We start from the raw sequence: 22,996 nt of genomic DNA, 5'->3' as shown, positions 1-22,996 counted from the left end.
GCAATTCACTAAATGCTGGGAATAACCTTCATGAGACGCCAGTGCATTGATTCTGAACGACGCACACACCCTCACTGCTTCTTGTACGTCCTGTTTTTTTTCTCTCATTGGTGTCGCTATCTGCGCTCCCCAATTCCCACCCCCCTCACTGCGCCATATACGTTCTGTGCACTTGGTGACCGCGTTGCTCTCTCTCTCTGGCATGACAGAACTCTGTGGGAAAAAACAACGCCTCACATTTATTGGACCCGCTTGCGCCGGCCAACTTTAGCCAGTGTGAGACTGGCGCGCCGACGCTTCACCAACCCACGTGTACGCGCCCAACATTAAAAAAAAACGCTCTAACAATGAACACGGCCCTGACGAATAACAACCGCATCAATGTCCCTGCGGTGTGCCGGCTTCGTAATCCTCATACGAACAGGACCGTGGGCTCCGGGGTGCTTGTGGCGCCGGGGCTGCTTCTCACGTCCTGTGTTGCCGTTCCTACACCATCGCGTGCCACGTCCATCGTAGCCACCTTTTTTGAGGGCACCAAAAAGCCGCCAATCGATGTGAAACTGCAGCCGATGCGCTATTACTTTGCCTCTCGCTATCCGGCAGAAATGGACTACTGTCTCATTTCCTGTGAGGAGACGCCGCTCATTAACGTCATACCTGTGCGCATAGGGCTCACTGAGAAGGGATGGGCATCCGTGGAGGAGGGGGACGTGCTCCTGATTATAGAGCACCCAATCGGGGACGTATCTGTCACCGCGGAAGCTGCGTTGTCCAGAAAAGCCGCCTCTCTTCCTATGCTCCCCGCAGCCAGTGAGAGTACATTTGACCACGCACAGGCACCCTATTTGGAGCAGAAGCGCTTTGAGGAAGTGTTGCGCTGCCGCGGCGATGTGTGCTTCCTAAAGGCTAACGGCAGCTGGATGACGGCTGGCTGTCCAGCATTCAACGAGAATGGACAGCTGGTCGGGTTGCAATCGCAGAGCAGGGTGGATGGTGAGGGAATCGTCAACCGTGTCCTGTCGCTGATCTCGATTGTGAAGCACCTCTTCGCCAACGTGCAGCTACCGCATCTCCCGCAAGAAGAAGTCACATTTACGGATGTTTGGGACACGTGGTACATAACGAACGACATCACTCGCATTGTCGCTATCTTTGCCAACTTCAAAGGCAAGGACATGGCGCAGCAGGTGACATGTCGCCTGCGCGACCTCACGGCGAAGCCGGAGCTTGTCAAAAGCATCGCCGCGAATGGCGGCATAGAAGTGATTCTGAGGAATCTGAGCCTTTTCCGCAATGACGAGACGCTCGCCGAGGCTGGTCTGCGCGCGCTCTGGAACGTGAGCATTGGAGAAGACGCGCATCTGGCGATGATTAGCGAGATGGAAGGGGTGTGCACCATTCTCGACGTGGTGGAGTCCTTTCCGGACAATGAAACGGTGCTTCAGCTTGGCGCTGTTCTGCTGCACAACGTTGTCGGGTGTCGCACGAAACCGGACTTCTCCCATGCTGACGGCGTGCGTGCGCTAGCGGCGCTCTACCCCGGTTTCCAGAAGTTCCGCGAAAGCGTCGTGCTGCAGAAATTTGCGCTCAGCTTTTTTGCCACCCTCGTGCGGCTGAACGAAGAATTCGCCTGCAGCTTGGTCCAGCAGCACATCCTGGAGCACCTCATCCACATAATCGAAGAGAAGCCGAAGCAGATTTTCCTGATGGAAATGGTCGTTGGGTTTGTGGCTGAGCTCGCTCAATACCCCAAAACGGTTGAGCTTGCCTGCACACACGTCGTGGAATACGGCACCACCACCGTCCCGTCTCTTATCAACCTCCTCATCCATATCATCCTTGAGTACAAGGATTTGGATAGTCTCCTGCTAAACGGCAATAGGGCGCTATGGGGACTTGGCAACGTTCCCGCCTGCCGCGCTATGATTTTGGAGCATCCACGAGGCACAGACGCCCTGCGCGTCTCACTGCCAGCGCTCACAGCGAGCACTCATTAGTGAAGCATGCCGCCTGGCCCTCCCCTGTCCAGCATCCCACTCCCTCTTGTCAGTGACACGTATCGGTAATTCATGTCTCTCTCGTCCTGCACCCGCGTCACAGACGCAAGTCGTGGGTGAGGGGACTTTGTTCTCTGTTCCGAGGGAATGGGAGGGGGGGGGGCTTAGAGGAAGGCTGCTACCAGGATACCAAAGCCGATGTCCGGTTGTGTCCATTTGAGGTGAGTAGTACGACCTCGAGTCTGCGTTGTTGTCCCCTCCCCCGCTTCTCGCTTGCTTGGCAGTGTGGTAACGAAAATACTTGTAAAGTTTTTGTTTTGGCTGATGGGCATGCCGAGCACCCCTCATCTTGCCTCGATGTACGTTAGCGTTGTTTTTCCTTCCGTTTTGTTGTTTGGTGTCTGTGTGGGTTGTTTGCGTGTCTGTGCCCCTTTTCCGCGCAAAGGATATACGTGTCGCAAATGGCAGCTCGTTGCTCGTGAGACAAGTGCAATGGGCCGCAGCGTGAAAGTCGTGCTGAACGAGGCAATCCGACACACACACTGGTTGTGTGTGAGTGTGTTTTGAGTCGCCTCTGCGGAAATTCCTGACGGTACCAGACGGAGATGGTTGCCAACTTTTCGCTGAGTGGGTGTGTGTCTGCCTTGATTGAGGGGACCGTGGTCCTGTGAGTTACGGGATGACACCCTTCCCGACGTCTACTAGGGCCGTGAAATATGTGTCTGATGCTCGATGCCTTTTTTGCCCCCCCCCCCCCCCGCTCCCTCTCCCCCAACTTCTCTCATTGGTCTTTTTATCCTGTTTCTCCGTCTCCAACGTTGGCACTTGTCCGTGATCGATACGGGACGCAGGCCTGCACTTGTACCTGTGTGGAAAATGTATTCCATCTCGTAGTCGTGATTCTCTTTTCTTTTCGTCCGGATGATGCACACACTCCCCTGGCGCTACCTTTAGATACACACACCGACTAAAGACGAGCGGCTTGCAGGTGAGCTCGCACATGAACGAAATCGCATGGAACCGAGAGGAAGGCCACACGTCAAAAAGTTGTAGAGCCCCTCTTCGCGAATCTGCTGCTGCTTAGCTCTAGTAGAAGTTCTGAGTCACAAAAAAAAAGTTTCAGCGTTGCTCGCTGACCAAAAGCTGCTCACGCTCTTATTTTTCCTAGTTATCCTCAGCGGGGCGAAAATCTCGAAAAGCTCCAATTCCTTTGCTGCACTGGTAGATCTGTGCCGTCTCTGCTTACTGCTTCTCCACTTGCGTGATTGAATTCGTATTCCCCCACCCCCCTCCCGTTTAAAACTCTTCTCTCCATTTGCATTACTTTGTGGTTGGGTTGAGTGGGGGGAGGTGTCAGAGAAAGGTGAGCGGGAATACTTTCGGATTGCTCTCCACTAGCCCCCGCCCCCCTCCCTTACTGTAGCTATCCGCAATTATAAAAGGGACAGCTACAGGTATACACCAGCGCTCATTTTCTTTTGTCCTGATGCTTTTTTAAATGTATTTATTTATTATTTATTGTCTTACGCAATTGTTTGTGCGTGGCACTCTTCAATTCGCCGCCTTTTTTTTCCCTATACCCCCTTCCCCTCCCTTTGAGTGTGTGTGTGTGTGCATTGACTTTTTCGCCCCCCCCCCTCTACCAACTTCTTCCCTCTCCACGTGCCGGCAGGACGCTCGGCAGAGTGTTCGAGTTTGTACATTTTTTGTTTCTTTTTGAAGAGGTGTCCCCCCCCTCCCCCCCCCCCCCGACTCTCCCCGCTTTTTTTTTCTGCTACCTTGTCTGTTTCTCTCCCCCTCCCCCTCCGTCCTTGGGTCGGCGGTTGTCTTCCATTGCAGTAGAGCTGTCGTTGAGCCTCTCTGCTGTTGGGAATGTCCATGATGGACTCCATAGAATTGATGGCTTCGGCAGCGGGCTGTGAAGGAATACAGGAGGGGACGCTGCGACAGGAGCGCCTCACTCCTAAACCAGGCGGACCCTTGGGCGACGGCGGTGCAGCTGCTGATTTCGGTCTGGCGCAGTTATCCCCCGCACCCAGCCTGGGCTTACTTAAACCACTGAGGGAAGAGGCTCGATCGTCGGCGTCAAGAGATACACTCACGCTGTCGGCCGGCCGCGTTGCAGAGGGGCTGGCATCAACAGAGCCACGCTCCTCACTTGGTGAGGAAACGGTGCTGCAGTCACAGGGCTCACCTACCAGCAATGCGTTGCACCAAAGCACTTTGATGAATGACAAGCTTTCGAGTCCAAAAAACACGTCGTTGCTCGCGAAAAAACGCGCAACGGCGACACCAAGCAGCGTCCAGACCCTTCACACGCGCAGAAGTGAGGTGCAGCTCCTGACCATTGCTAGCCTTGCCGTAACCACGGCACAGGATGGGTCTTCAAGGGGGGGCACTGCGGACATGCTTCGGACTGACCTCGATCGAAACTCAAGACTGCTCGACCTCACGGGTGTCGCAGGGGAGGACGGCTCTGTGATCGACGTCTGCGATCCCGGCAGCCGCGCAAACCACGCTGAATCTAGGGAGCGTTCCGGCCGAAGTATGGGTGAGCTGCATGTGGAGCACTCAAATGTCGGTCTCGAGGCGTCGGCCATGAGCAACGGCTCCTTGAGAGGCAGGCAGGACGACGGGGACTACGCTTCCCTCTACGGTGCCGCGTTCCACATCTTCAAAGCGAACGTTGGCGCAGGGGTGTTCCTCTTGCCCACCTACTACCAGGACGCCGGCTACCTTATGGGTGGCGTTTTGGTTGTGTTGCTGGGGGCGCTCATGATCGATTGCGCTGCCTCATTGCTGCGCGTGAAGCACCGCATTAAACACCCTGAGGTGAAGACCTACCCCACCGTGGTGGAGTTTGTCCTGGGTGGCTATTCTAAGACATACGTCCAGTTTGCCCTTGTTTTTACGCAGCTCGGTTTCTGCGTTATGTTTTTGCAGTACGCTTCATCCATGTTTGCGGCGCTCTTCGACAAGCACTGGGCCTACGCAGCTTTTGTTGGCTTGAGTACCGTCGCCGTTACCCCGATGACCATCCTCTCGAGCAAATTACACCTCCTCGTCTACGCGTCTCTGTTGGCTGGCGTATTTGTCCTTTTGGTGCTGGCAGGGACAACCGCTCTGGATATCGAAACCCTGCTTCACGCCGGCGTCGCCAGCGGTGTGGCGGCGGTTGCTCCAAACACCCGCCTGCTTGCTTTTGTGTCGGGTCACATATTCTCACTGGAGGGCATTGGGGTGGTACTTCCTGTCGAAAACAGCGTTCTTCCACGGAAGCGTGTCCAGTTTGGTGAGGTGCTGCGCTACACTCTTGTCGCCATTGTGAGCCTCTACATTTTTTTCGGTGTACTAGGCTACATGGCATATGGGCAAAGCCTTCACACCTCCGTTGTCCTGGCACTGCCGCCCGGTGTCGGGAAGCGCATTCTTCAAGTGCTGCTAGGACTCAGCCTGATTTTCGGTTTCCCCATCCAGTATGTACCTGCAATTCAAATTTTGGATAAGGCCTGCTGCGTGAAGAGTTCCAGTGACAAGAAGGGAGTTCTGTTACGTGTGGTCCTCAATGCTCTTTTGGGGCTCATAGCAGCCTTCATTGGTGGTGATACCATTAATGCCTTTGCCAGTTTCCTTGGCTCCTTTGCGGGGGTACATTTGATGATCACGCTGCCAACGCTCCTCGTCTTGCAAGTCGACCACGCGCTGAATAGGGACAGAGACAGGTGCAGCTCCATGACCTACATTTTGCTCGTGTTCAAAGGCCCATATTCCTTGGCTCGATGCCGATACTACGTTTACCTACTCTTTGCAGCTGTTGTTTGGTTTGGTGGTCTCTACGACACCGCTGTTTCCTTGTTTGGAGTAAGGGGTAACGTGGAAGACTTTGCGGGGTGACCCAGCATGTTGCTTGCGCACGGGTTGCCCTGCTGTCTGTCTTCATCCTTGCAGTTTGTTTCCTCCCTTTTTTTTTGTGCGCTCGACAGCTTGTCTGAGTGCGTGTGGCGGGGGCGGGGGGGGGGAGTCATACACCACCGCTAAATACATGTAGCTTGTTGTCGTTGCTGTTTCCTCAAACCCTGCTTTAACCGGATCAACGTCACGCCAACGCGCAGGTCGTTGCCCCAGCAGTTTTTTTAAGGAAGAAGATGGAAAAGGCCTGAAGCTAGTGTGTCTTCGAGAACTCAAGTAGAAGCGTAACAGTCGGCATCGCTCCCTTGTTCTCGACCCACCGGCACACACACACACACACACACATCTGCGGTTTTCTTCGTTAAAGGTGGTTTTCATGTGCCTTCTTGTGCTCGTTGATGCGGCCCAGGACTGCACTTGTCTCCCACGGCGCAATCGCCACTGTCACCCTCCATTCTCTCCCTCTTGGACTACCAGCTGTCTTGAATCCAACTCTTTGTGATTTTTTGTGTGTTCTGGAGCCTCCCCCCCCCCCTCCCCTCTTCGCGTGGCGGTGGCTTTTCTTTTTTCCTTTATGTAGCTTTTTTTTTCTGAGAAGCGGGCGTGTGGCAGAAAGAAAAGCAACGGCAGCATGGAAACACAGGTGACTGTGCCGCTCCTCCATGGTGTTTGGTACGTGGGACAAAAAAGGGGGGGCTGGGATCTCTGCGAAGTAAGACACATGGTAGAAAATATACGAGCCGCTGTGTGTATGTGTGTGTTTCTTTTTTAATCAATCGGGGTCTGAGTGGTGCTCGCAGAGGCGTTATGCATAACGCAGCACCATGTTGCACTACCACACTCAGGTGAATGAAAATCATACTGGTGTATGAGGAGGGCATATATATATATATATTTATGTGTGTGTATTTACCTGTACACTCCGAGAGATCCGCGTTGGATTCTTCAGTGCATCTTTGCTAGTATTGCTTGTGAATGAGGGCCTTCGCACCAAAGTGTGACTACTATGAGCCGACGGAGACGGTAGATCGTCTGCGCCCCAATTTTTTTTTTGTGTGTACTGGATAGGGCGTGGTCTTTTTGATAGTTTTTGGAGAGGGGGTGTGAGGGGTAGTGAAACATACAAGGAAGTGAGTGGACGACACTCCGAAAGGCCCTCTGCAACGGAACGCAGAAAGCGGACTTGTCTATGTATTCCGGCTGCATTTGATTTTTCCTCTCCCTCAGCAAAAAAAAAAGACACTCTTTGAAATAGTAGAGCATGCAACACAGAAACGCCGGTGAAGCTTCGACGGGCCAGGAAAGAAGATTCTTGAGAACTTCTTCTCTCGGATGTTTTCTTTTTGGCCAGGTTGTGCCTGCACTTGTTGTTGCCGTTGTCCACCTCTGGGGACACCTATTTGTGCTTGTCTTGGCCTGCACAGGCCCTCTGTTTGGCGCACCCGCTCCCTCCTCCTTTCATCTCCCCATCTTAGCGCCTGACTGCTCACGAGGCTGCTCGTCCTCAATACAACACAGTTTGCTGCTTGTGTGTATATTCTCTCCACTTCCGCCATCGCTTCCCCTTCCTCTTCTTCTTTCCTATCTGCCACACCGCCTTGTACTTCCCTCCCTCTCCCCCCCCCCCCGTCTTCAGGAGTAAGCTTCACTATTTTTTCTTTTCTACATCCGTTCTTCCCCCGTTTTGCTGCGCTCTTTCTTCTTGGCACCGAACAGACAAGGAAAACCAAGAAAAAGATCAGAAATACATCTCGTACGTTTTCCCTCTCCTTCCCTTCCATCATCACACTCACACACACACACACATACATTGTCCTTGCGAAGTCCTCGTTTTGGGATTTTTTTTTCAGCTGCTGCTGAGGGCTTGGTGTCTTCCTTTCTCCCATAAACGCTGGAGACACGCTCTGTGACAGAATCCGCACCCGAACAGGGTAATCTCGCTGAGCAAATCTCTGTGCTCTTTCCAAACTAGGAACCTCACACGTGGCCACAAACCAAGAGACCGCGGAAGCAAAAATGGCCACTCCTCCGGAGAACACAAACTCGACAGCGAAGCTGAACAAGCTGATCGTTGAGGAGCCGTACACAGACGACAACAGCGTTGTGTCGCTGAACCCGAAAAGGATGGAGGACCTCCATATATTCCGCGGCGACACCGTCCTCGTGAAGGGCAAAAAACATCGAAGCACTATCTGCATCGCAATGGAGGATGAGGAGTGCCCGCCAGAGAAAATCAAGATGAACAAGGTGGGCCGTCGTAACATTCGCATTCACCTTGGCGACACCATTCGCCTTCTTCCTTGCAGGGATGTCCCATACGGGAACCGTATTCACGTGTTGCCGATCGATGACACAGTGGAGAACCTTTCTGGAGACTTGTTCGAGAACTTTCTGAAGCCGTACTTCCTCGAGTCGTACCGACCCGTGAAGAAAGGCGACTCCTTCGTGTGCCGTGGCGCCATGCGCTCTGTGGAATTCAAGGTAGTGGAGGTGGACCCGGGTGACTACTGCATCGTGTCTCCGGACACCATCATTCACTGCGAGGGTGATCCGATCCATCGAGAGGACGAGGAGGCCCTCGACGGTGTCGGCTACGACGATATCGGGGGATGCCGGAAGCAGCTGAACCAGATCCGTGAGATGGTTGAGCTCCCCATTCGCCACCCGGAGCTCTTCAAGAACATTGGTATAAAGCCCCCACGAGGTATTCTCCTCTATGGCCCCCCTGGGAGCGGCAAGACTCTTATCGCACGCGCTGTTGCCAACGAAACGGGCGCCTTCTTCTTTCTGATTAACGGGCCCGAGATTATGAGCAAGATGGCTGGCGAGTCGGAAAGCAATTTGCGCAAGGCCTTCGAGGAGGCCGAGAAGAACGCCCCGGCAATCATTTTTATCGACGAAATCGACTCCATTGCACCGAAGCGCGAGAAGGCGCAGGGTGAAGTGGAGAAGCGCATTGTCTCGCAGCTGCTCACGCTGATGGACGGCATGAAGTCGCGTTCGCAGGTGATCGTGATGGCGGCGACGAACCGCCCAAACACGATTGACCCAGCGCTGCGTCGCTTTGGCCGCTTTGATCGCGAACTCGACATCGGCGTCCCGGACGAGATTGGCCGCTTGGAGATTATTCGTATTCACACCAAGAATATGAAGCTCTCCGAGGACATTGATCTCGAAAAGGTGGCGAAGGACTCGCACGGCTTTGTCGGTGCCGATCTGGCGCAGTTGTGCACCGAGGCTGCCATGCAGTGCATTCGCGAGAAGCTCTCCGTCATTGACTGGGAGGATGACACTATAGATGCCGAGGTGATGAATGCGATGTGCGTGACGCAGGAGCACTTTCGCGAGGCCATGGCAAAGACGAATCCTTCAGCGCTCCGCGAAACCCAGGTGGAAACGCCGAATGTCACCTGGGAGGATGTCGGCGGACTCCTCGACGTCAAGCGTGAACTGCAGGAGCTGGTGCAGTACCCCGTCGAGTTCCCGTGGAAGTTTGAGAAGTATGGTATGTCACCGCCAAAGGGTGTCCTCTTCTATGGTCCCCCCGGCTGTGGTAAGACGCTGTTGGCCAAGGCGATTGCCACGGAGTGTCAGGCGAACTTCATTTCTATCAAAGGCCCTGAGCTGCTGACGATGTGGTTCGGTGAATCGGAGGCGAACGTGCGCGACGTGTTCGACAAGGCGCGCGCTGCGGCCCCCTGCGTGCTATTTTTCGACGAACTGGACTCCGTCGCCAAGTCCCGTGGCGGCCACGGCGACGGAGGGGCGAGCGACCGTGTGATCAACCAAATATTGACGGAGATGGACGGCATGAACGCCAAAAAGAATGTCTTCATCATCGGTGCGACGAATCGACCAGACGTGCTGGATCCCGCGATCATGCGTCCTGGCCGTCTCGATCAGCTCATCTATATCCCATTACCCGACAAGGCGTCTCGCGTGGCGATTATCAAGGCGAGCTTCCGCAAGTCGCCTCTGGCCTCGAACATTGACGTGGACCAGATTGCCGCCGCCACTCACGGCTTCTCCGGCGCTGACTTGGCTGGCATCTGCCAGCGCGCGTGCAAGATGGCCATCCGCGAGTCGATCAACAAGGAGATTCAGATCGAGGAGCTGAAGAAGAGCGGGCAGCTAGACGAGAACACTGATATCGACCCGGTTCCGGAAATCACGCGCGCCCATGTCGAGGAAGCGATGCGCGGGGCCCGCCGATCTGTCTCCGACGCGGATATTCGCCGCTACGACATGTTCAAGACCTCTATGCAGCAGAGCCGCGCCTTTGGTGCTAGTAATCTACAGTCGACAGCGGCCGGTGCGCCGAGTGCCGCCGGCGGCGCACCACCGCCGCCTGCTGACGACGACGACGACCTCTACAGTTAGAAAAAGGTTTCGGCCTTGAAAATGTCTTCAGAATTTACTGCGTCGCTTTTTTTTTGTTGTTGTTGTTGTTCATACCAATTCTCTCTTTTCTGACTTGTGGGCGAATTCTATCATTTCCGTTGCTTGGCCGAGTGCCCCACCCGGCGTTGTTCTGGGCTTTTTGTCGGGGGGGGGTATGTGTATAGGTGACCTCCTCTTCCAGCCGATCTAGAGCGCAAACTCGAGATCGCAGGGCAAGAACACACGTGTGAACAAGGAGAAAGGGGTGTACGTGTATGCGTGTGTGTGTGGAGGCCGAAGTACACTCAACGATGTCATTGCGTCTATGCGTACTTGTGGCTCGACGCTAGTAGTCCAAAGACAAACACCGTGGTCGCTCGTGTATGCTAGCCGGACTCTTGGCGTGTGGGTGTGTGGCGCAACCCTACGCCGATAGAGGTGGGGAAGATGCGTGGAGATGAGGATTTCTGGGGGGGGGAGGCTTGGGCTGCGTTTTGCTTGTGGTGGCGGGGCGGAAGCCGCCGCGCCAGCGTTCCCTTCTCTCGTTCACCGCGTTCACCCTTCTATGCGTCCTTATTTTCCCTTACTACATCTGTCTGTAGTGTTTCGGCCATCGTATGCTGTTGTTGCAACTCACATAAATGGTGTGGCTTTGTGAACTCCTTGCTTTTTGGGTGGTGGTGGTGGTGGTGGTGGTCTGGTGCTTCCCCCCGTGCTGCCCTTGCCGGGCCTGTTTGGGATTCGATTGGTCAGCACTGAAGGCGGAAAAAAAACAGAAATTGATGTGACCCTTAACAAAACGAGTATGTACAACGATCTCTCGGACACGTGATCATCATTCCCAGTGGTGTACCCCACCTACCTTTAGCCTCGCCAAAGGAATGTGGGGTCTTTGTCATCGTTTCGCTTTTCGACATTGTGGGTAATGGAAACACATGGGCACCATGAAACAAAGGCCCCTGGTAGAGAGCAAGTGGGCTATGAGGGGGGGGGGGCTCTACGACCGCCCCCCCCCCGCTCCGCGACTTGCGTTTCCCTGCCTTCGAACCCCTCCTCTAACACGACCAAAAACATTGCCGCGTAATTTTCCCTTATGCATCACCGCGCACCTTTTACCTGAATCAGTCCCACCACTGTGCTGTACCTGGTCTTCCTTCGTTTCGTAGTTTCTTTTTGCGACTTGAGGTTTCCCCATCGCCTCGGCATCCCACCTTTGCTCTCCCCCAGCTTCTCAGATTTCGCTTTTCTTGCCGCCCCTCCCCCCTACCCCTCCTCGACTGTAGGGCTGCTGACTGTCCCCCTGACGCCATCTTGGGTAGCATATCAACCTTTCTTCATGGTTAGCGCCCCCCTCGTTCTGTGTGTCCACTAGCCGGGTGAGACTATAAGTCGCGGGATTGTGTGCGTCTGTGATCTGCGTTGTTGAGCATCAACGTGTGGCAGGAGAGGGGAAGGGGCGTATAATGCCACTATTTATCATTCTTTTTGGCCCCCCTGGCAGCGGCAAGGGGACGGTGAGCAATGAGCTTGTGAAACAGTACGGCTTCGTTCACTTGAGCGCCGGCAATTTGCTGCGCGAAGAGGTGTGCAAGAAGTCTCCGTTAGGGCTGCGGTGCGCCGCCATCATGTCTGAGGGGAACCTAATCCCGGATCAGGTTGTTGCCGACCTCGTGTGTAACCGGTTGAATGATGAGGCTGTGGCAAAACGCGGCATCTTACTCGACGGCTTTCCACGGACTCTGCCGCAGGCGGAGGCGCTTCGCGCGCGGGGGCTGAAATTTGACATGCTGATCTTTCTCAACGTGTCGTCCGACATTCTGTTGGCCCGATGCCTTTCCCGGCGCCTCGACCCGCTGACGGGGCGAATTTACAACCTCGAAAGTGCCCCGCCGCCGCCGGATATCGTGGGGCGCCTTCAAATTCGATGCGACGATACCAAGGAGAAGCACGAGCGCCGCATGGAGATTTATAACTGTCAGAAAGCGGCTCTCATGGCACACTACTCAGACATTATTGTTGAGATTGATGCGAGCCCCCGAATTAATGCAGTCCTTGATTCATTACAGAAGGAAATCGACAAGCGGTTGCGAAATGCCACCACGCAGGCGCCCAGAGCGAAACTTTAGCAGGGAAGGAGGCGCACCACCCACACAAATTTGTAACACTATGTGCTTGTATGCTGGCTTCGTGCAGCAGTGAAGGGGGGAAAAAACAGATGTGAGAGAACTCGGTGCTGGTATACAAGCAACTGATGGCCCCTGGGCGTCCGAGATGCGGTCTGCTGCTATACTCCCGCTGCTCCCCGCCCTTTTTTTTCCTTTGCTTAAAAACCTGGGAAGCAATACCGTCGCAAGTTCTTCCTGGGAGGAGCCACCACCACCTTTCTCCCTATTCCACTGTATTCGCCGCGTGTGGTCCCTAGGCACCTTTTTCTTTTTTCCTCCCATTCCCCATTTTCCCCGGCCTTGTGTGATGCTTGAGCATCACGAAGCTCCCCGCGGAGCACTCCTCACTCCCCCTACGCTGTTTCTTGCACCATTTTTTTTTTTCCTTCCCTCGTCCGCTATTCCCCCTTTCCTCTCTCTCTCTTGTTTTTTTTTTTTGCAGGTTCCACCAAGATCAGACATTTGTTTTTAGTGGTGTGTCTCGTCCTGTCTTCATGTTTAGGTGGTATGCACGCGGTGTGACCGGTTATCACTACCTTTGAAGGGATGTAAAGGGCGGTGGGGGAGGGGAGAGAAGAACACCTGCGCCAATGCACATGCGCGACACACGCGGTGGAGGGAACTTTTCGATAACTGTGTGCCATCCACACGGGCGAAAGCGCAAGGGCAGTGGCGACCGTGCAAGCATAGTTGGAGGCATCTGCGTCGACGTCTTCGTTCGTATGGTTCTTCTACTTTTGGGCATCTGTTTTCTCACGCGTTCTGTGATTGGTTTCATGAGGCCGTGCCACGCCATAGCACTCGGATGGATTCAATTATGGTCCGTTGCCATCTCTTTATGCTCCTTTCTCACTCAAGCGGATCAGAGGCAGTGTTGATGGCGTTACTGTTTCACCGCAGCGCGCCTCTCTCGTTGTGTCTTCTTGTTTTTTTTTTGGTGGTTCATATATGTAGTATTTTTTTTTGCTCTGTCATTCCATTTTTTGATTGCCCCTTCGGCCTTCTGTACTATTCATCTACCGAGGTGCAGACGTCGTCGTCCATCATACCTCCAGCACTTTTACCCCCTCTCCCCCCCCCCTCCCCTCCCCCAAACACACACAAAAAAAAAAACACTACGAGCATATCAAGATGACAAAAACACAAATTCACCGGCCGCCATTTACATTTTGTGTACTCGAATTCCCTAAAAAAAATCGTTTAGTTGCTCCATGTCGTGCTCGCTTCATTCCCGTTGCGTGTGCTTTTTGCCCCTTCGTGACTTCGCGACAATAGAACAGCACACTACGTTTCTTCTTGGTAAATTTGGCTGGGGCAGGGGAGGTCTCTCACAGTTGGCACGCGGCCCCCGCTTTTTTCTTTTTCTTGATCCTCGCGTATTTTTCCACCACTGCACGGGGCAGGATGCAGAGGCGCAATTTGTTTTTCGTGTGTGTGTGTGTGGTTCGCACAAAAAAAGAAAAGGTTCACCGTCGCCGCGCGGCGCTATACATGGGAGATCTGTGTGTTGCGTAGAGTCCCTTCCTCCTCTCTGTTTCGCGGTGTAGGTCGCTGAGGTTCCCCCCCCCCCCCCTCCCTGCCTCTCACCACGGTTGGTGGGAAAGGTGGTCTCCTCAATCAAACGTCACCGTGGTGTTGAGGACATGAGAAATCGTCGTCTCGAAGTATGGTTGGCACGCATTGGGCTAACGCCGTGTGCCAACTTTTCTCTGTTTCCCGTTGTGAGCCTCACCGTTTTCTCGGCGCCTGCTGGTGTGAGCGACTTGCTCAATCCGCTGCGCTTCCCTGGGACGTCGTCGGGTGTGCGCGGTAGGTTTTCCATTGCGAGAGGAATGTGAACAAATGCAGTTATGAACAGAGGAAAAAGAGCTACTCAACAAGCAAAACTAATCCTTTCGGGGCAACACCCGCGATGATGAGCCCTCGCCCCGAGGTGGGGAGGGGGGGTCAGGAAGCCATTCCTCACCCTGCTTGCTTTTAGCTGTAAAGCAGTCGCGCCAGAGCGGTGCCCTGACAGCGGGCTCTACCCTCTCCCCCTGCCTTGGAGAGAATTTTCCCCCACACCCTCCACGCAATGCGTTTGCACTTTGCTGGCAGTTTTCATACCACCTCTCTCGCGCTGTTCCCTCTTCTTCGCGTCCTGTCTCCCCGCCCATCGCCTAGGGGGGCCTTTGTCGGTTTTTCTTTGCGGGGCCGGCCGGCATGGCGCCTGCGACATGGGCCGCCCCCTCCCAGGCCTGCCGCACTGCCCACCGCGCGCATTTGCGCCGACGGCGGCCAGCGACACATAAGCCGCCCCGAGGGGGGGCACCTGATGGTTTACGCGTCCTCTCGGGGACGGCTTCGCTGACGTGCGCGCCCCCATGCCAGTGTCGAGGGAAGGGATTGGATGAATAGGGCGGGGGGGCTACGGAGGATGGGGGTGCGAGCAGCACCGCGCGAACCGGCCCAAAAGAGAGCGTGCGTGTGTGTGGGGCTGGGCCTGCTGATGGACATCAGAATTGCGAGGAGCATGGCGAGAGCACCCGGACCGCCACCACGGAGCATTTAGTTGATGCGAAATAGTCTCTGGACCACGTTTGTGGAACTCCCGGGTCCTTGCGGCGTCTCGGGGGGGGGGGGGCAGTACGCCCCCGCACAAACAGCGGGCGGATTCCAGGAGGAAAAAGTTTCCTTCCGGCCGGAATCGAACCAGCGACCCTGTGATACCTGCGTTCTCTACAGTCACATGCTCTACCAATTGAGCTACAGAAGGCTGAAGAGCCGGGGCTTAGTCCGTGCCATTGTTTGTTCGTGGCGCGCCGCAGAGGGGCAAGGAAGCGCCGATGGGAAAAAAATGTTTCAGAAAACCCCCCGGAAAAAAAAAATTGTTTCAGAGAACCGGTGCACCGCTTTCTTCGCGTGTGCGCGCGTGAACGACGGACTACAGTTTTGTTTTGTTTTGCGTTGGCGGAATAAAAAATCAAACCGGGGAAGGCATGCCTTCGCATGGCGGGTGTCTCCCCAGTGAATGAAAAGAGGGGTAAAAACGCCAGGGATGAACACGACACACTCAACGGGCCACATGCAAGGTGAACTGCATAAAAAAACTTCACAGGCCCCTTTCTACTAACGAAGGATTGCTGGCGTCTGGCGCAACGCGAGCTTTGCGGAAGATTCACTTGGCCCCTTTTTTTTTCTACACTAAGCATTGACACAGCCTAGGCGCGTTTAGCAACAAAGTGCACAGTGTCATCGTGCACTTGGTTTCAACTTTTTCCGTTTAATCACAGGTTTGACTGATGCTTTGGTTTTCGCAGAGAGACCCGCAGCATCGGTTGCGGTGCCGCTTCCATCCTCATGCGAGTACTGCTGGAAGTGTTTCTTTTCTGTGCGAAAGCACTTGACGCCGTATGGGCATTTCGGCTTTCCCATCTCAGTCTCGACGGCCACTTCGTACTCCTCTGTCGCTTCGGAGTCCACATCACCATCTTGCGCCGCGACGACCGCAGTTTTCGCCTTCCCTGACGGTGCACGCTGGCGCTTTGCGGCAACGGGTGCGGGAGTGGGCCCTTCACCGTCTGCAGCCTTGCTTCCCTTCGACCTGGGCACCGTGGCTTTTGTCCCCTTTTCCTTTCCTTTCTTAGGCGGAGAGGTGGGTGCGACGTCGCCTATGCGTCCAAGGATTGACACGTCACCCACCAGCTTACCCTCACGCATCTCCTGCATGAGTTTCCGATCAGCCGGTGCCAAGTCGCTTTCGCCCTGGAGAGCATCGATTTCACCGCTCGCCTTTGCGTTGCTCAGCTGGCGCTCCGTAAAACAACAGAGGTGACGCCACTTCCATGACTCAACCTCCTTGTCGCCAAGGGCCATCATCATTTCGGTACCGATTCGTAGCTCGCCTTTACAAATAAGCTTGCCACATGCCGTGTTCGAGCACTTTGCTCGTCCTGACTTGGCATACTCCACACACAATTTGGGCATTGCGGTTCTCTCTTCTTGACGGTATACTCTTCCTTGGGCGTAGAAGTTACCTCTCCTGACGTTACGGCGCGGGCGCTTCCGCTCCGGCAAATGTGTGAGGGTGTCGTGGGGAGAAAGGGAAGGATGAGGATGAGGGTGGGATGAAGATGGACGGATTTCACTTTTGCCGGGGTTCTTTTATCTGCAAGGGTTGAAGTAACGCATCTCTCTCTCTACCCTCGCATATGAGGTCAGCATCCTACTGTTTTGTGAGCCCTGATGCGGTAGCACAAGATCGCAGATTTTCAAAATTCTGAACGAGACCCGCACGCTCGGACTCGCATTCGCCCTCCGGGCAAGGTGCTTATCGGCAGTAACGCTGGTATCTTCGCGTTGGTGATGAGACCAAGTCGAGAAGAAGGCGACGGCATCGGCAGTCCTGTCCTTCCCTCCCCAGGAGACTTACACTATCTTGCCAGACATGAACAGCAGTTTGCTTCTCCATTCTTCAACATGTGCTCCATTAAAGCGGGGGGGGGGGGGAGGGGAAGTGGGTGGGTGGGCGGAGCGCTCCCCTTTAATAAACTCAGGGGAAAGTCGTTTGGGACCACACTGTATTCACACCAGGTATGAGAGAGGGGTGTCGTTGCATTAAGGGGTTAGTGCATCCAACCACGAACGTACTCCTTGCGGTGGGAAAAAACGAGCCAAACACGCCGTATGCGCTCCCCACCCCCCACCCCCGCTCCAAAAAAAAAAAAAATCCCGCGCAGGTGGGCCTCATGGGCTTTTCATGTAACGCAACGGGGTTTCATGCACTCACCCAATGGTTCCAGATCGCCCCCGCCCCCTCTCAAAAGACACGCACACAGACACACAACGGTTCCACAACAACCCAGACAAAGGAGTCTCTCTCCACATCGCCATACCTTGAGGAGTGCCTCTAAACTCTATGCGTTTGAGGGTGGCGTGGTGGGCTACACCGTTAGCCTCTACGCCAACACAATGCCGAGGATCTCATTCACAATGGCATGTACACGGGAGTCCATTGCTGTCGTTGCGTAAAGTCCATTCTTGAAGGCCACGGCAAGCTCCTTCGCCTTGGCGTAATGTTGTCGATGAAGGGCGAGAATTGCACGAGCGACAAGGAGAGGCTTCTCAGACGCCGTGTAGAGGTCAATGGCGAGTGTGTGCGTGGTGGGATCCGTGCTGCGGTGTTCCAAAAGGTATCCCATGTAGCGATTTGCCTTTACCAGAGGCTCTGAAAGATCCACGTCAGCGATAACAAAGTCCTTCAGCAGCTGCTTCAGCCGATTCACCTCGTCTGCGGCCACACCGTCAAACTTTAACTCTGGCCGCGGCACGTGCGCTGCACGCACGGCTTCCTCGCCGTTCTCGTGTACGCGCAGGTAGGTGCGGACAATGGCAGGGCAAATCCTCAAGAAGAACTTGTTGCGACCCATGTTGTCGTCACAATCCAGCACGTCGAACCACGGGCGCATGGTGTTGCGCCGAAATACGTAGTTGTGAAAGTCGCTGAGTTCGCAGTGGTTGTGCTCGTGGTGCCGCTCGAACATGAGAAGGTTCTGCAATGCAGAGATGTAGTCACCCTTGCGGTAGAAGGCTTCTCCAACTTCGCGCTCATACCAGTAGCACTGCGATTCGAGTGCTGTGAGGTAGGTGTCGCCCTCCACAACGGAGGCTCTGTAGAAGAGCTGCATCGTAGCCTCTCCTTTCTCCACCTGGTTATCCCGAAACCAGTACTTGGCCGCCTTGCCATTCAAGTACTTGTCCTGCAGGTCCAGCCTCCGCGCCTCATCTGCCTGCTCGGCGGCCTCGGTCGTCTTGCCCTCTCGCGACAGGATCTTCGCTTTCTCCAGATAAAGCAGCTCTAGGGTGGGCGTGTGGGCGATGGCCTTTTCAATGTACGCGTGCGCCAGCGCATACTCACCGGTGCGGCGGTGGTGCGATGAGAGAAACGTGCGCACCCAAAGGATGTAGCACGGGTTCGACTCCCCACCAAAGCGGGAGAAGTCCTTCGCCTCAAGCTCCTGTTCCATCTTCACGAAGAGGTCACCGATTATTGCCACACGTTCCGCATCCACGTACAAGGACTTGAGGACGCTGAAAAAGGACGGAATCATTCGTTGGATGTACGGTACGGAGAAAGCGGATAGGCGCTCAGTGAACTCTTCGAGCGGCACGCAGTCCAGCGCGTGGCGCTTCGCGTAGTCGCACCTCGGGCAGGCCTTCACAACACGGTCAAGGATCTCCATGTACTTTTCCCTGTGCCCAGCAACGGGGCGAAGGTAGCGATCGAGCGGGATCTTCTGCAGGCGTGCGAGAGCTGCGATGCTGTCTGCCTCCGACACACCCAACGCTATCACTTCCATGTAGCGCTTTTCTGCTTCGCTGCGCTGGCCCAGCTGCACATGCGCCTTTGCACGCAGCAGCAGCTTTGTCTCAACGTCAATAATCTCGCTATCGTGCTTCTTGAGGAGCTCGACCGCACGCTGCGGTGCCCCGCCCTCCAGCTCGAGCTCAATACGATAGAGGTGCGCCTCGCTTACCTCGATGGGTGTGTCACCAGCATCCATAATGGACGTCATGGTGTCCATGACGGCTGCAGCCATCCTGGTATGGCCTAGAATGCGATGGCCACAGGAAAGCGCCACCCAATTGGCGCGCACGCTCGCCTTTGCCGTCACCATCTTCTCGCGGGCCTCGAGAAAAAGAGGCCAGTCGCGCACTTGGATGCACACCGACGCCAAATCGCGCAGCACCTCTGTGTTCGTCGGATCCAAAAGCAGCGCCCGTTTGAACGCCTTCAGAGACTCGCCAAACTTCTTCTCCATCCGCTGGTAGATGCCCAACGCGTGCCATGCAGCCATCGACTTGGGGTTGTGCAGAATAGCCTGCTTAATAGATTCATAGCCCTCCTCTCGCTTTTCCATGTTATACAGAACAAGCCCACGAGCGGCAAACGTGTCCGCATGATTCGGCACGATTCGGAGAATGCTTTCCGACGTGCGTAGCGCCTTGTTATACTCTCGATTTGAATACTCACGGTTCATCCGGTCAAACAACCGCTGCTGCTCCACCGGGAGCGGGGACGGCGCCGAAGACATGATTAGGGGTTCCTGTCTCGGGCAGGAAAGGGAGAGACCGGTTCTGGAACACGCGGGGTCCGCCGCACAGATCTGCCTTCTCTGGTGACAAAGGCCTCCTTTTTATGTGGGTTTAGTTATGCCTTTCGTTCCTTTTCGGGGAGGGGGGGAAATTCCGCTGTGTGCCTTCACCGCTTTAAATAAGTATATGTATATGCATATATATATATATATAGATATATATATGTATATTTAGTTATATACTGTTTGGTTTTCGGGAGGGGGCAGAAGGTTTCCTATCACCCAGAGGACACATGTGTTGCGACCAAATGATCAGAGAGGAATGGGGCATCGAGATTCTTTGCAGAAGAGGCACGCGTCATGTGGTCACAAGAGCAGATGAGAGAGGCATCACACACATGCATGCGGCACGGCTGGAATGCCCATGTCGCTATCGGAGACCCACTCACGCTCGGAAAAAAAAACAAGAAAACACGACCGAGCAGCAAGAAAACCTCACGTGTGCCACACTGAGGAGCCCAGTCATCGTGAATCAAGAAGGCTTGAGATCAACTGGTGCTTCTTTGGAGTGTTTCCCATCACCATAACCTTCTGGAAAAAAAAATGCCTGTGTGAATGATAAAGATTATGTTCTCCTTAAAGACACGTCGCTCCAAAATAAACAGCGGGGGGGAAGGGGGTCTCCCCGAGGTGAGCTGTTCGGCCATCGTTACCGTCACTAAAGACATGACGGTGGACTCTGTGAGGACACACGTGCAGGATAGCGCACGCACAAACGCCAGAAATGGGGCACAAATACATAAATATATCAACAACAAAAAATACGAAGACGTATTGACCAGCCTCACAGAAAGCAACGCACTGCAGCTGGGACTTGGTAGCCCCAAAGGATACACGGGAGCGGAATTCATGTGCGCACGGCTCCACCGCGTGTGCCATTACATACAAACACAGACGCATACCTACATATGTATATATCCCGAGAACCTCTCCAGCTCCCTATAACGACCTCTGCAAGAATCCGACGTGCTCCTCTCCCCAAAGTAGAGGTAGCTGGCCAAAGAAAAGGAAAAAGGTCGTGGGAGAGCCACGGAGGCTCAGGTGAGGTACTTCTTCTCACGTGCTTCACTGCCGACTACACCTTCGCTGAGAGCGACCGGTCCACCAGTACAATCCTACGCGTCTCATCCACTGCTTTGATGTGGTAAGTGCAGCCCGAATAGGCTGGCACTGGCAGCGTAAATTTTGTGATGCCTTTGTCAAAGGTAAGAGTTGAGGACACCGTATCTGCAGGCTCTGTGTCAGTAGCCCATGTCGTTGTGACCTGAACAACAACGTTTGGCAGCGCCTCGGGGCGCAGACCCTCCATTGTCACGGTGCAGCCCTTTTCCGCCCGATCCACTATGAGTGAGATGGCCGCTTGCTCTTGCAACGTTGCGTTCTCGAGCAGCTGCATCGAATGCGCAGCGAAGAGAATCGCGGCTGCCAGAAGCCGTGGGAAAAGCTGAATCATGAAGAAGATCCAGACCAGGTGCCAAAGGTAGCGAGACTGCATGCGTGACTTGTTGTGGCGGCTGACAATTAATATGAATGCCACTGTCATGAAAAGAAACAATATGACTGCATCACCAATGAGTCGCATCTGAGAGCGGCGTCGCGCCTCGTCAGAGTACTCGAATCCCCCAGCGAAATCTGACCTAGAGAAGCCGCGGGAGGCGTTGCCGTTCCGCCGACTATCCTGCTTCAGAGCCTGCTGGATACCATCATACGCCTCTTTAACGTTCTGGAAAGCACCCTCAGCTCCTGCGCCTGGCAGCCCCTGGTGTGCGGCGATGCTGCCGCTACTCCTACCATGACTGCCCGCTCCAGCTGCATCGGGATGGAAGTGCTTCGCGAGAATGTAGTAGTGCCGCTTGAGGCGCTCCTCAGTGATAGCCTCCCCGACACGGAAACCCAGTCGTTCCTCGAAGTTGGACGATCTCCAATTTGCAGCGCGGATGACCGCTTCCCCATCGATTGAAGGTGCACCCGATGCACTGGACCTGTCTCTCGGTGGTGTCGCGCACCATCGACGAGCGGACAGTCTCAGCACAGGGAACGCCTGTGAAACAACATCTGAGAGGAGAGGTGAGCGGTACCGTAAAAAGGTACAGGAACCCGCGATTTGCAGACGAAGTCGGAGCGTTGCAGACGCGGCGTCTTTTTGGTGGCTTACCCTTCTCAACATGTACGCTAAAGGTGATTATTTATTTTGTTTGAAGGAAGGCGTGTGAGGTTCTAGCGGCCGATGCGCGTATCGGCGGGTAGCCCAGAGAGCAAATTGTGCTCGCGCTCTTCCGCTGTGACGCGCAGACTGTCAATCTTGCGTATTTTTTTTTGCCAGAGCAGTAATGTGTAGTTTCGAGTGAACGACAGGTGTACGTAAAGATCAAAACGATGTATATATATATATGTATATGCATTTATTTTTATTGGCATGTTATTATTTTCAAACGTGAAAGGAGGAGACGAGGGAGACAAATGGAGTCGGAGGACCTCCCGAGAACAATGGACGAGTTCTAGACAGAGAGAGACTCATCTTCATCGCTTGACAGTGCCAAGCACGCAGTCTTCAGCTATAAGCCTTGGAGCAACGACTTGAGAGTTCTCTGTCGGCGTGCAGTTCAGTCCGCGCGTGCATATCGGTGTCTTCGCAGATTCGTCTATGTTTTTTTTTTCATGATGTTGTTGGACCTCCTGCCCTCCATGGGGACAAAGAAATTTTGGTATCGATGCATTGAAACACCTCGAAAAGGGGGGAGGGGAGGGAGGTCGATCATAATGTGTGTGTTTTTCTTTTAGGCGACACGGCGTAGCCGTCAGTATGCGCACGCGCGCCAGTTTCTGGGAATGGTGCAATATCCTTGTCCCCGCCCTCCCTCCCTCCCACCCCTTTACCCCCCTAATGCTTATACTTTGGAGGGCGAGGTAAGGGCATTACACCGAACACACGGGCCGTGCTTACCTTTCCCTGCTAACCTTTGTGGCACTGCTATCACACAAGGTGGTTCCGCTTCAGCATTAGAAACGGCAGGCGTCGCTGCCGTGGCTCCACTTTTCCCTACAAACTGTGTCGAGCACGCATGTCAGACAAAAATGGAGGATACACCCTCGTGCACGGAGGTCCCCGTTGATGCGCTTGCCTCTGATGCCAAGCAGTCTGCTGGAATGGCCTTGCACTTCGACCCCGCGTCTGGATTAACGCCAAAAGGCCCCCCCTCCCCCACCTCTCTCTCTCTCTCTCAGCTTCTCCGTTTGGGCGTCAATATGGGCCCAGATGAGTCCGTCTGGATGGTGCCACAGATGCGACAACCAGCGATGATTTCTTTTGGTCCCGTGGAATTGGTGCGGGAGTCCCAGTGAGCGACACATACCCTGCCATGATGGGTAGTGGGAGAATGCCTCTCGCTAGCTTCCATGAGCGAAGGAGTCG

General features: G+C 54.5%; 7 protein-coding genes across 7 annotated transcripts; 4 read left to right on the top strand and 3 right to left on the bottom strand.

The window, feature by feature from the left end:
- Positions 1 to 347: 347 nt before the first annotated feature.
- JKF63_00127 (uncharacterized protein) lies at positions 348 to 1,997 on the top strand (the record flags this gene model as incomplete). The annotated part of the gene is made up of 1 exon (XM_067896179.1): positions 348 to 1,997. The coding sequence occupies one exon, from the start codon at positions 348 to 350 to the stop codon at positions 1,995 to 1,997; it is 1,650 nt and encodes a 549-aa protein (XP_067752336.1).
- A 1,899-nt stretch (positions 1,998 to 3,896) lies between these two features.
- On the top strand, positions 3,897 to 5,891 carry JKF63_00126 (uncharacterized protein; the record flags this gene model as incomplete). Its single annotated transcript, XM_067896178.1, has 1 exon — positions 3,897 to 5,891. The coding sequence occupies one exon, from the start codon at positions 3,897 to 3,899 to the stop codon at positions 5,889 to 5,891; it is 1,995 nt and encodes a 664-aa protein (XP_067752335.1).
- A 2,031-nt stretch (positions 5,892 to 7,922) lies between these two features.
- JKF63_00125 (uncharacterized protein) lies at positions 7,923 to 10,286 on the top strand (the record flags this gene model as incomplete). Its single annotated transcript, XM_067896177.1, has 1 exon — positions 7,923 to 10,286. One exon carries the CDS (start codon positions 7,923 to 7,925, stop codon positions 10,284 to 10,286), a length of 2,364 nt encoding a protein of 787 aa, XP_067752334.1.
- A 1,463-nt stretch (positions 10,287 to 11,749) lies between these two features.
- On the top strand, positions 11,750 to 12,412 carry JKF63_00124 (uncharacterized protein; the record flags this gene model as incomplete). Its single annotated transcript, XM_067896176.1, has 1 exon — positions 11,750 to 12,412. The coding sequence occupies one exon, from the start codon at positions 11,750 to 11,752 to the stop codon at positions 12,410 to 12,412; it is 663 nt and encodes a 220-aa protein (XP_067752333.1).
- Positions 12,413 to 15,682: 3,270 nt separating this feature from the next.
- Positions 15,683 to 16,417, bottom strand: JKF63_00123 (uncharacterized protein; the record flags this gene model as incomplete). The annotated part of the gene is made up of 1 exon (XM_067896175.1): positions 15,683 to 16,417. The coding sequence occupies one exon, from the start codon at positions 16,415 to 16,417 to the stop codon at positions 15,683 to 15,685; it is 735 nt and encodes a 244-aa protein (XP_067752332.1).
- Positions 16,418 to 17,388: 971 nt separating this feature from the next.
- On the bottom strand, positions 17,389 to 19,524 carry JKF63_00122 (uncharacterized protein; the record flags this gene model as incomplete). The annotated part of the gene is made up of 1 exon (XM_067896174.1): positions 17,389 to 19,524. The coding sequence occupies one exon, from the start codon at positions 19,522 to 19,524 to the stop codon at positions 17,389 to 17,391; it is 2,136 nt and encodes a 711-aa protein (XP_067752331.1).
- A 1,135-nt stretch (positions 19,525 to 20,659) lies between these two features.
- JKF63_00121 (uncharacterized protein) lies at positions 20,660 to 21,751 on the bottom strand (the record flags this gene model as incomplete). Its single annotated transcript, XM_067896173.1, has 1 exon — positions 20,660 to 21,751. The coding sequence occupies one exon, from the start codon at positions 21,749 to 21,751 to the stop codon at positions 20,660 to 20,662; it is 1,092 nt and encodes a 363-aa protein (XP_067752330.1).
- Positions 21,752 to 22,996: the final 1,245 nt, after the last annotated feature.

This window comes from Porcisia hertigi, chromosome 36 (genome assembly GCF_017918235.1).
Source record: "Porcisia hertigi strain C119 chromosome 36, whole genome shotgun sequence".
Taxonomy (NCBI): Eukaryota; Euglenozoa; class Kinetoplastea; order Trypanosomatida; family Trypanosomatidae; genus Porcisia; species Porcisia hertigi.
Note: the sequence above shows the minus strand (reverse complement) of the source record. Positions and strands in the feature narration are given on the sequence as shown.